Source organism: Nesoenas mayeri (assembly GCF_963082525.1).
Source record: "Nesoenas mayeri genome assembly, chromosome: 7".
In the NCBI taxonomy this organism is placed as follows: domain Eukaryota; kingdom Metazoa; phylum Chordata; class Aves; order Columbiformes; family Columbidae; genus Nesoenas; species Nesoenas mayeri.
In genome coordinates, this window is record NC_137551.1 from 77429 (window position 1) to 89613 (window position 12185).

The 12185-nt window shown below is 50.2% G+C and overlaps 1 protein-coding gene across 1 annotated transcript; it reads left to right on the forward strand.

Moving 5' to 3' along the window:
* Window positions 1-194: 194 nt before the first annotated feature.
* On the forward strand, window positions 195-11771 carry LOC308042191 (nucleolar RNA helicase 2-like). Its single transcript, XM_080347383.1, has 15 exons — window positions 195-587; window positions 702-914; window positions 2155-2230; window positions 3205-3383; window positions 4125-4242; window positions 4676-4861; window positions 5822-5967; window positions 6189-6338; window positions 7421-7582; window positions 8107-8226; window positions 8672-8745; window positions 9757-9916; window positions 10724-10858; window positions 10973-11017; window positions 11512-11771. The coding sequence occupies exons 1-15, from the start codon at window positions 210-212 to the stop codon at window positions 11704-11706; spliced, it is 2337 nt and encodes a 778-aa protein (XP_080203509.1). The 5' UTR covers window positions 195-209; the 3' UTR covers window positions 11707-11771.
* Window positions 11772-12185: the final 414 nt, after the last annotated feature.

The window sequence follows — 12185 nt, forward strand, 5'->3', positions numbered from 1 at the left end:
AAGGTTCTGACAGCGCGTGCTGGGCCGAGGCGAGCAGCGGAGGCGCTTTTAGCAGCGGCGTTCAGCCGGGGCGGACGAGCGGGACCCCGCGGGCCCGTGTGCCGGGGGACGCCGGCGGAAGGGCCGGGCCGGGCGGAAGGGGCGGACCCGACCGGGACCGGGGGCGGACCAGACCGGCACCGGGGCGGGCCCGGCGGCGCAGCGGCTGCATGGGCGGCGCGTGCAGCCGGGCAGCGCGGCTCGGCCTCCCCGCGGCCCGGGCGGCGGCCCCGCTCGGCGGCCGGCAGCGCTGCTGGCTGTCCGCGCCGGGCGCGCTGCTGCTGGCGGCGGCGCTGCCCCGCGGCCCGGGCCGCCCGCCGCACGCCGCGCCTCACTTCCTGCGCGCCGGGGCGGGGCGCCACGTCCGGAGCCGCCGCTGGGACTCGGGCAGCAGCAGCAGCAGCAGCAGCAGCGCCGCCGCCGCCGCGCAGCTCTCCGGGGAGCCGCCCGCCGCCATGCCCGCCGCCGGCCCCGCCGCCAGCCCCGCCGAGCCGCAGGCGCCGGCCGGGGCCGAGTCCGTGCGGCGCGGCCGCCGGAGGAAGGTCAAGGTGGGAGCGGGGGCGGCGCGCACGTGCGGGGCGGCCATCTTGCGCGGGCCGCGCGCGGGGCCGCGCGTTGGCGCCGGTGCGGTCGCTCCGGTACATCCGCTCCCCTCTCGGCAGGACGCGGCCCAGGACAAGAAGCCGAAGCGGCGGGAGAAGCTGAAGCGGCGCGGTCAGGCCGAGGGCGAGCAGGCCCCGCCCGAGGAGAGCGGGCTGGGCGAGCTTGAGCCCCCCCGGCCCAAGAAGACGAAGCAAGGCGAGGAGGAGGGCGGCGGCGCCGGGCGCGCGGTGACAGCCTCCGCCGCCCCGGGACGGCAGGACGGCCACGCCGAGGTGGGAGCGCCCCGCGGTTTGCCTCGTTACAGCCCCCCTGGCGCCGAGCGTGTGCAGTCACACGTGCTGCTGGAGGCGCGGGCGGCGGCTGCCGCCGGTTCCTTTACATCTGCGGCTGCTGAGCAGCTGCTGCCCGGCCCGTTCCTGCCCGAGCCGCGGGTGTGCGCCACCCGCGCAGCACGGCAGCACGGCACCGCGCGGGGCCGGCGCGTCCCGGCTCCGCTCTGCCCCGCGGCGGGCGCGGCGCGTTGGCAGCAGCTTGCCCGGCGCTGGAGGCGGCGCCCGCGGCCTCGGCCTCGGGAGGGCCCGCCCGGCGCTGTCCCAGGAGCGCGGCCGCTGTGCCGTGGCGCTGCCGCTGCCGGCGGGCCCTGCGGAGCGGTCCCGTAGGGGAGGGTCACGGTTACTAGTCCCCGCGGCCGGGGCTCTCCCCGTTCTTTGCCTGGCTCGGGCCTGCTGCAGCTGCTTTTCTCTCTGTGTTTGAGATGGGAACGTGAATCAGGAGCGTGCGCTTTGCACAGTGGCCGTGGTGGTGTGATCTCTTGGATCTTAGAAGCAGAAGTTACATTGTGAGCTTTAAGCATCTCCTGGTGTGCAGAGCCAAGAAGCCGCTCCTGTGCGGTACGAGTAGGTGCGATTTAGAGGGAAATTCCTGCTTCACACAGGGAATTGTGACACCAAATACATTTTCCTTTGAAAAACAGTTTTCTAACGATTTCAGTGGACTCCCATTAAGAACAAGCAGTTTCCCTTCCCTGACTTGCCAAGCATCCGTGCCCGATGCGGGGAGATCACACGGACCGGGCACTTCTTCCATTTTGTTTGCCGGGGGTCTTAAGAGGTTTGCGGGTACATCCGAACTAGGGGCGATACACCAGTGCCTTGAACAGGTTGCGGCAGGTAACGAGCAGGAAGACGTTTGGCAGAAAGCCCTTGCTCAGAGTGGTGTAAGAGCAGTTAGCAGTGCGGGCGCCGTCACGCGGGCTGCGCAGCCCGGTCAGCGTCGTGTCTCCTGGTCCAGGGTGGCTGGATTTGAGTTTCCCACTTCACGCTGTGATGATTTTTTGTTTGTGAAGTTCCTGCATCACAAGAGTTTTTTTCTCTTTAGGCAGAAAGGAGGTAGCTGATACAATGACGGTGGTAAAGCGAGCGCGCAGCTGTTGCTGTGTGCCCGAGGGGGGTGCGCTACTTGCTGACCTCTTAGGGCTGACCAGGTGTTTTGTTTTGTTTTTTGTCCTGTTAGGAGCTGACAGAAGAAGCAAAAGAAGGCGCCTTCTCCAATTTTCCTCTCTCCCAAAACACCATCAACCTTCTCAAAGGTTAGTTAATGTGGTAAAATAACTTCTGTAAATGTTTGTCCAGAATTGCACTGTACCTGTATAAGCAGAGGCAGAAGCAAAGGGTAAATGGTCCTAAATCATCCTGTATTTGTTGTGTGGTGGGAATGCGCACACGAGCAGTCACTGTAGGTTCAAAGAATCTGCTGTTAGTAGGAACAAAGCTTCTGTTTGGTTGCAGTTCAGGTGCCGTAAGGCGCGTCTGTTCTTCCGTGGCGTGGTTGTTCCTCGGTGTGCGTTCTGGACACAGGGTTCTCTTCTCGTCAGCATCGTTCTGCTCACTATTTATCTTCACTCCCATCTCTGCTGTCTACAGCATCACTGCTTTAATAAGTGTTCTGGTGTTTTGTGTACAGACTGTTTGGCTCCTGTGAACAGATTGTCTGGGATTTTTCTCGTACTTTGGGCATTTTAGTGTCTCTCCTCAAGCAGCGTTGTTGCAGTAATCCCCGTGGAGTTCTGGTCCTCTCTGTTGGGAAGCTGAGCAGATTTTTGCTTCTCAGACAAAATTCTCCTCGTTCCTTTGCATTTTCCTTGCCCAGAAGTTTTCTTTTGGATGGATTGTTTCACTTCCAGTGTGTGAAATCTCTGAGGTTTCAGAATGTTTTGGAACACGTGCCCCGACCCTCAGAACCAAGCTGCCGCGCAGGCGTGGGCTGCGTCAGAAAAATACATGTTTCTGTTTTTGTTTTTATTTGCTTTTTCCTTCATCTCCTGTTGCCTCGTGCCAAATGTCGCATTGTCATTGTGGACACTGAGCTGTTTGTTTTGGGGAAAATACCTTGTGATGTAAAGTAGGAGTAAGAACAGAGAGATGTGTTTTCCTAAGTTGCATCTCCTGTTGTGTACAGGATTTGACCTGATGCCTATAAAATATGTGCTTTAGTTGCTTCTAATTGCTCAGCTTGCAGCAGGATCAGCACCTTTCAATGAAACCTCTTTGGATTATTTTACAGCTCGAGGTGTGAAATACTTGTTCCCTGTGCAAGTGAAGACTTTTCAGCCCATATATGACGGCAAAGACGTCATTGCTCAGGCTCGAACAGGAACTGGGAAAACCTTTTCTTTCGCTCTCCCGCTGGTTGAAAAGCTTCAGAGTGTCTCGCAAGATGCAAGAAGAGGCCGTTCACCAAAAGTAAGTTACTGCCTGAGGGTTAACGCCAAAACCTTGGGACAGGGCGGATGCCGAAAGTGATTTTGTAATCAGTTTGGGGCCGTTTTGGGGCCTTCTTTCTCCCATGTTGATCAGACATCCCATGCCCAGGTTAATAGTGTGAAATTCCTTGCAACGTTATAGTAATGCCAAATGTTTTGAAAGTGATTTGATGAATTACTGGAAGTAGAAATATCAAAGATACCCTATTCCCACACAAATGCAGTGTGCGTATTTATCATTAGGCTGAAAACTGTTGTAGTCTGCAGATTTTTTGCCTGCTTCATCCTTCTATTTTATTAACTTCAAAGGCAACGTAGGTTGTAAAATGTAATTGTCTGGAAGATTTCTAGAGAAGAATTCAGCTCTTAGTTTTATCGTTTCCTTCGTAAAATAAAATGGATGGGAGAGGATAGATAGTGGAGGAGGGCAGGCAGGTGAAGTGCATGGCTGGAACGCATCCTGCAATGTGTCTGAAGATCTTATCACTCCAAATTGTTTAGTGACTGTTCCTGTCCCTTATTGTTTAACTTCACTGTCCTTGGTAATGTTACTGAAGTGTCTATTTTAGCTGGCATTTACTTGAGAAAAAAATGTTGCTGTCCTCCCTCTTGGTTATCTTTTAATAAAATCCTTTGCTTTGTTTCCCCTGCTGGCCGTTTGATGAGGAGGAAACACTTCTCTGAGCACAGCTGCATTTTGGTCTCTCTTCACTCCCTCCAGGTGCTGGTTCTGGTTCCGACCAGGGAACTGGCCACACAGGTAGCCAAAGACTTCAAGCATCTCACCAGGAAGCTGTCCGTGGCGTGTTTTTATGGAGGAACTCCGTATAGAGAACAGCGTAAGTAGATGCGAAGGAATGACATCCCATGAGTACAGCTGGCTTGGTTCGGTTGGGTCAGGAGCCATGGCGTTGCTTCCAGAGGAAGTACACAGCCCGGGTGGGATTGGTTTAGTTCCAATAAATGTTTACTTAAAAGAGTGGTTGTAGGTCTGCAAAGTGACTCGACCTTTTCGTTCCTCATTGTTTAATGGCAATAGGTGTATTTTACTGTGACTTTGCTTGTGGTTTAGCTGATATTCCTGACAGAGCAACTTGGACCGTCACTGAACTTACTCGTTTGTTACTTGGGCTGGATGTGGTGCTTTATTCAGAGATCAAAGCGAAGGGCAGTAGTTTGTTCTAACGTTACAGGTGTTGCTGTTTACTGTTACTTTTTTACCTTGTTGTCTCTTGGCGTTCTGACACTGTCCTTGGCTTTTTTGTCTTCCAGTTGATCTCCTTAAAAGTGGCATCGACATTCTAGTGGGAACTCCTGGGCGCATCAAAGACCATATTCAGAACAGCAAGCTGGAGCTTTCCAGCGTGAAGCATGTTGTTCTGGATGAAGTCGATCACATGTTAGACATGGGCTTTGCTGAACAAGTGGAAGAAATCTTAGGATTTGCTTATAAAAAAGGTAAATTCTGACATCAAGATAGGAATAGGGCACAGTGCAGAAAACACAGTTATAGTGATTTGAGAGCTGCGGGTGCACCCCCAGCTTCAGTCCTTTGTGCAAGGCTGCTGTTGGGCCTCAGAGAAGGTGGAAGTGTAAGAGGTTAAAGACGAGGTGACAGATGTCTGCAGGGCTGGAGTGGCATTTCTGCAAGGAGGGCAGGAGGAAGAAGGCAAAAAGCCAACAGACCCCACTCCGTAAGCTCTGGTGCTCCCCATCCTGCAAGAGGTAACAGCACAGGATTGGTGTTCAGGCCCGTCTGTACACTTGGCATCGCACGGAGTTGACAGCTAGGGAATATTTGTGCTTTTCTGATGTAGCGGGCATTCAGCAAAGCCGCCGGGTAGCAGGAATGGAGATAAAGGAGGTTAATAGTGTGAAATTCCTTGTAAGGTTATACTAACACCCAAAGTTTTGAAAGTGATTTGATGAATTACCAGAAGTAGAAATATGAAAGATTTCTGAGCGCAAGGTTATCGCTCCCGGCCCTGGAAGCCGCGAAAAGCTGGTTGCTGGCAGTTCCTTCGCAGCTGTGACCCCACGTGTGCTGTGACAGATCTGGGAGCCTCGCGGGTCGGGTTTGAGCACTGCGCGGTGCAGCCGCTGTTGCTTCCCTCGGCTGTTACTGTGGGAGCACTTCAGGCACCGTCCAGACCATTTTTTAGCAGATGACCTAGAAGTGTGTCTTGTATTTCTTAGTCAGGATGAGATTCAATTTGGTACATTCAAGATTACTGTAATTTTGCCTTTGGTGTCTAAAGGGTATTTAAAATGTTTTCATCGCTCCTAAGTTTTCTTCTTGTTGCTGACTTCTACTGCGCATCAAAACCTCTCCATTTGAGAGCAACTCTGCTGCTTTTCTGTCGGTTGTCAAGTTCATAGTCTGTTGTGATGACTGAAGTCAGTGCCCTTCACTTCCAGGCTCTGAGAACAACCCCCAGACGCTGCTGTTCTCTGCGACGTGCCCACGGTGGGTGTATGATGTGGCCAAAAAATACATGAAAGACGAATACGAACAGATCGACCTGATTGGAAAGAAGACGCAAAGGACCGCCACGACTGTGGAAGTGAGTGATTGTGCTGCAGAGCAGCGCCCTGCGTGAGATGGGTTCTGCGTTGATGTGACAAACAGGAGTGTGGAATGACTTTGCACGTGGTAGACACATTTTTTAAGCAAAGCTTTCATATAGTTTGCAAGCTTAAAAAATAAATCTGTCTAAATTCATTTTGTCTGTCCTTCGCATGGCTTGGATTTAACAAACCGTCCCTGTGTTCCTGCCCCAAACAGCACCTGGCGATACAGTGTCGCTCCTCTCAGAGAGCCGGCGTCCTCGGGGATATCATCCAAGTCTACAGCGGCAGCCGCGGCCGGACCATCGTCTTTTGCGAGACCAAAAAGGAGGCAAACGAGCTCGCTATGAATGCTTCTCTCAAACAGGTACTGGGGCCTGAGTGGAGGGTCGGGGGTTGAATGCCCTGAAATAAATACAGGGTTGCAACCGTCTGGATGAAGTTGTTTCTCTGGGCAGTTTTAATACTTATGAAAGCTGTTTCTAAACATAAAGCTTTGCGATTAAAATGCCTTCTTGGCTGTGATAATGAATTTATTCCTTTGGCTTTAAAGTCATACAGGACCAGATCAATGGAAAATACACAGCTTATGCTGAATAAACAGGAGATAGTAATAAGGGTAATAAGCAGGAGCTATTCTAGTGCACACATTACTTATGTTAGTGTGCTCTTTGGATTCAGGAAAATCCAACCGATATGGTAGAACAGAATGTGCTGTTGTACTTGCAGAGTCATTTAATAGGCCTCAGGTGGTCTGCTGAGCACGTTTTCTGTGCTTGCTTGAACGAGCACCCTTTTTTGGGAGTGGGAAAAGGTGCTGGATTTTTTCAGAGAAAATCCTGTTTATAGTGAAAGAGCAGTAATAGGAATACATGGTTTGCCCAGTATTTGATAAATATCCTATTCACAGTAAAATCTTGGAGCAGCAATTTTTGTTTGTTTGCATGTTGCTCATTTGAACCGTGAGCTTGTGACTCTTTCTCCTTGTCGTACACTTGCTCTGTCTTGTCTCATTGAAAGTGGAGGTTGTTCAGGTCACCTGGAGAGTTTGGGAATGCCCTGAAAACCTGGAGCTTCTGTGGGCATGGGCTGGCGTCCCACAGCCTCCTGCTTGCTCCTGACAACACTGCTTAAGTGAGGTTGTTCCCATTTGTTCCGGCGGAGGTGAAAGCTGAAGTGGGCCCTTGTTGGCATGGCAGGCTGAAACTGCACAGTCTGCTGTTGGTATGCTACAAGTAGTAATGTTATGGTAAAACTGCTCCTTAGGAGTAGTATTGTCCCAGAGAAAGATCAAACCACAAAGCAGGATTCTGTATCTTCCTTTGGTATCGGCTGTGTAGGTATTTTCTGTTGCTCTACGCGATGTATTGGGCTTTGTAATTAAACGTGCAGGTACTGCAGCCCAGGCTGCCCTGTTAGTGACACGTTCATGGTTTGTTCCGCTGACAGGATGCCCAGTCCTTGCATGGTGACATCCCACAGCAACAGAGAGAAGTCACGTTGAAAGGCTTTAGAACTGGTGTGTTTGAAGTTCTCATTGCAACAAACGTAGCTGCCCGTGGTTTGGATATTCCTGAGGTTGACCTTGTTATACAGTGTTCACCGCCAAAGGTAAGTCACTGCGAGAAACCGGAATTGTGAGTTTTATCCTTTGGTGACAGAACGGTGGAGCGTTCCGTGGTTTCACCAGACCTCGTGTTCTGATTCACCAGCGGATCTTCTGTAAATGCAGGCCTAGGGTTCCCTAGTTAAATTCTGAGCTTTGATTAAATCAAAAGTGACGGGTTTTGGTTACTCGGGATTGTTGTCAGAAAGGTTTTGACATCGTTTCAGGATTTCCGAATCCCTTCTGAATGTTGTTATGTTGAGTTCCGTAACAATCCTAAAATACTCCTGCTGCCTTTTTCTTCTTTTGTAACTACAGTGGAGCGTTTTATTGTAAACAACCGATGTTGACGCACCTTGGGCAGGGTTGCATACACAAACCTGACTGGTTTGTGTGTACTTACATTTGGGTATAGAAACAGAATGTATCACTTTCTAGGCTTCCGGAGTAGAATTTAGCTGGCGTTTTCCCTGACTTTCAATGATTTAAATGACATAAGGTTTTCTCATGTTAATCTGAATTTCCAAAGGATGTCGATTCCTACATCCACCGTTCTGGCCGAACGGGTCGAGCCGGCCGGACCGGGGTCTGCATCTGTTTGTTTCAGAGAAGAGAGGAAGATCTCCTGAAGCAGGTGGAGCACAAGGCGGTGAGTTGTGCCTCAGATCTCTGCGTCATGGAAAAGCTCTTTGGCATTTTGTAACCATGGGCTGCATGGATCCAGTACGGGCCTCGTGTCCTGTGGTCCAATAGGCCTAAAATGGCGATATTTGGTAACTGTTCATAAATACTGCTGTATAAACCTGTTCTGTCTCATGAGTTTCCCCGTGTTGGCAGTACTCCTGCTGCCAGCAGGCGGGCAGCGACAGGAGTGCGTGAAGGAGCCCGTCTGCATCTTAATTGTATAAAATAGCTCCACGGTAACAAAGGCGGGAAATTAAAAAAAGCTTTATTCTTGGTTCAGAGGTAACTGGAGTGAAGTCTGTTAATATCCAGACAGAAGTGACTGGGGGCCCAAGTAACGTGACTCAGGTGGGGTTGAGTTGTAGAGTGTTGAAAATGCCTTTAACTGTAATTTGTTTGCTTGGTTTCAGGGGATTACGTTTAAGCGTGTAGGTGTTCCTTCTGCTACAGATGTAATTAAAGCTTCGAGTAATGATGCCAAAAAGTAAGTTTATTTGCCCGTTCTTAAAAGAGGTCTAGAGTTCTTAGCAACAACAACAGTGTTAATGTGAAGCTTTAGGGGATCGGACCTATCTGTGCGCATGTTGTAAAAGCTTGCTTGGCTTGTAGACACCGACTGGTTTTCATAAGATGATACTGATAAACCTCTATGTGCTTTCATAGAATATAATGTTCTCAAAGCTCTTGCAAAAAATAACCTTCGTTTATGCCATCAGAAATCAATAGCACAACAGGGAATTACTGTCATGCAGGGAATCTGACTTTTGTCTGCTCAGAAGGTACAGTAGCAATGTGTAAGGAGCAGGACTCAGTGTACTGAGTTACTCTGCAGTAGCTGAGGGTGTCGTAACCCCATCCTGCACTTCTTTGTGTTGTTTTATTCTTCAAGGGTTATGGTTTTTATTCTATGCACTTTGTGTATATTTGCTGCCTGCTTGGTGGAAATTGCATTGACAGAAATTATTAGCGAGGATCTGAGCAGTGTAAAGGAGATCATGGGCATGGTTTTGGGTTTACCACGTACTGAAGAATGGCGGGGTACCCAAAATAGCATGAAAATAGCTGTGCTGTTTCCCAGCTTGTTCTCGCTGCCCTTCCCAGAAACAGTGAATGTGATGAGCTTTCACTGCGAGCGAGCAGTGCGCTGCCCCGGCCAGCAGCAGCACGGTAGCGCTGGCAACACTTCTTGTGAGTTCTTGGGTATGGCTGATAGTTCAGAACCTTCCCTTGACGTATTTCCCAGTGCTCTCAAACGTGCCCTGTGAGCATCCCCCATGTTGAACACATCTTTCAAGAGGCTTGGCTTAACCAACAGAGGCGGTGGTTATCCAGCGTCCCGCAAGCGTTGCGTTAAGGGAGTGGTAGTGAAGCGTGAGCGTTACAGCCAAGGCTTTCAGAGATAACTTGTTAACCTTGAAAACTGTCTGAAATCTGATGTTTTCAACGTAGTCATGTTCACCCTGGCCTGTGCTGATCTCTTAAACCTCTGTTGTAGGTTGCTGGAGGCCATTCCTCCTTCTGCAGTAGACTACTTCAGAAAATCTGCTCAAGAGCTCATAGACGAAAAAGGGGCAGTTGCTGCCCTGGCTGCAGCTCTGGCCCATATTTCTGGGGCATCTTACATACAGCAGCGCTCCCTACTCAACTCAACCGCGGTAAGTAATGTCATACCTGAGTTAACAGGGATGGGTGCGAAGTGCTTGGGTCCAGGCCGCATGTGGCATCTTCTCAGGCTCTTCCCTTAGGGTTCCTGAGCAGCTGTTATCCGCAGCTTCTGGTTTGAGGCTCGTTCCTCAACCGAAATCACCTCTTACTGCCACTCTGCAGGAAACAAAAAAGATGAAATCAGTTTGTACATTTTCTTGCAATGAGAGTCCAGAGATCTAACTGACACAAGACTTCGATGCTCTAAGAGAGTTTAACTAATACATTTTACAAGCTGATAGATTGGTTTGTGCTATTGTAGTTTTCCCTTCCCAGGAAACATCTTGCATTTCTGCATATGACAGATAAGTCTAGCCTGTGGTTAACTGATTTTAAAGAGATTTTGGTAAAGAAAAGTTCTTCCTTTCTCTAATGCACTCAGGGAGGACTTGGCTCAGTTCCTTAGGTGGTAACACAGTTTTGGAAAGAGCACCTGACTGCACTGTGCTTCTTGTGTCAGTTTGGGTGGGCTTTTTACCCCTTGTCCAGCACTAACTTTATGTACTGAATAAATGTGTCTCTGTTTCTGGCTAAAACAGATAAATGCTATTGGCCTTTATATCATGGGACAGTCCTGGGTTAGATGGGTACCTTCAGCTTCCTAGGAGGCTTTTAGTTGCTTTGCTTTGGAAAGCTGGTTTCTTAGGATTAAATACTACATTACAAGGACAAGTTATTGCATGGTTTGTTAGTTAGTGAGTTACAGGCTGTTCAGCCAGGTTTAGTCTCATAAACATTGTTCTGTTTGTTTCCTGCAGGGTTTTGTGACCATGGTGTTGAAGTGCTCCATAGAAATGCGTAGCATGAGCTACGCCTGGCGAGGACTAAAGGAGCAGCTTGGTGAGGAAGTGGATGGCAAAATATCTGCAATGCGTTTCCTCAAGGGGAAGATGGTAAGATGGCCCAGCCTTGGGGGAGGAGAGGGAGTGTGTGTGTGACTGCAGTTGTATCTCTGTTATTGGATATACCTCTGGAAAGCAAATGTCTCTTTGTTTTTTTGCTTATAGGGGGTGTGCTTTGATATCCCTGTTGATGAACTGAGTAACATACAGGTATGTTTTTGTAGCCAGAATTGTCTTTGGAACCTGGTGATCTTAAATTTGTCGGGTGCCATGTATAGCATTGACTAAAGGGTGGTTTGGGAGGATACGGTTTGTGTTTTACTAAGGATGTTGCATAGACAACAGTCATTAGAAAGAGCACAGCACAGTTGTTGGAAATACCCTGTCATGCCTCTTTCTCATTTCGGTTCTCATTATCTTACCTGATTTTATTAAGGTACTTTGCCACTCTGGATTTTGATGTCTCTAATACAGCTGAGGGTTAACCAGTTTTCTGTTGGCTTCGCTCTCTCTTGTCCCTTTGTGATCATTTCTCCTTTTTCACAGGACTGTGAGTTGTCCCCCAAGGGGGGATCTGCTCACCTGTTTGTGCACGGGTGGGATTTGTCCGGCAGTGCCTTTGCATTCGGTGTTTTAAAATGATATGGGGAGCCTTGAACACACCTGCAGGCGTGTAGTGTCTTCACGTGGCTCTTTCTCTGCAGGAGCAGTGGAAGGACACCAGGCGCTGGCAGCTCTCGGTGGCAGAGGAGCTGCCGGAGCTGGAAGAGTCACCCCAGGAGGCGGCACGAGGGTTCTCCAGGTTTGGAAATGGGAGGCAAAGTAACGGCGGCTTCAAGAGGAACAACTGGTTTAAGAACGGAAACTGGGGACGCGATTTTAACAAGTCCCTTGATTAACCTCTGGGAACAGATACAGGACTGAGCTGATTTTTATCCAAAAGTAAAAGCCTGTTGGGCACTTCCCTCTGTCTTTATTCCTTGATAAAGCAGCCTGTCTTTGAGGATGGCAAAAAACCATGTTTGCTGAAATGACGGGTTTTTGGAAGATTTTCCATTTTGCCCAGCAAAGCGGCTGCTGCCGCTTGTGTCTGAGGGGGCGGGAGTCTCTCTGGAAGCTCAGAGCTGTGAAGAAACAACTCTTCAGACACGGTTACTGCGCCTTGTCTGTGCCGCAGCCCGTGCGTTGGAAAAATGCTCTTTTCAGCAAAACGGAGCTCCAGCCCCTCACGCCTTCCTCCAGAGCGTCCCACGGGTGGCTGTGGGGGTGCTCCTGCGTGCCTGTCGCCATCTGCTGGTTCTCGTTTCTCGGTGCCGTTTGCTGAGCCCCGTCACAGGTTCCGGGAAGGAGGGGGCGGGGGCGGCGCTGCGGTCGCCAT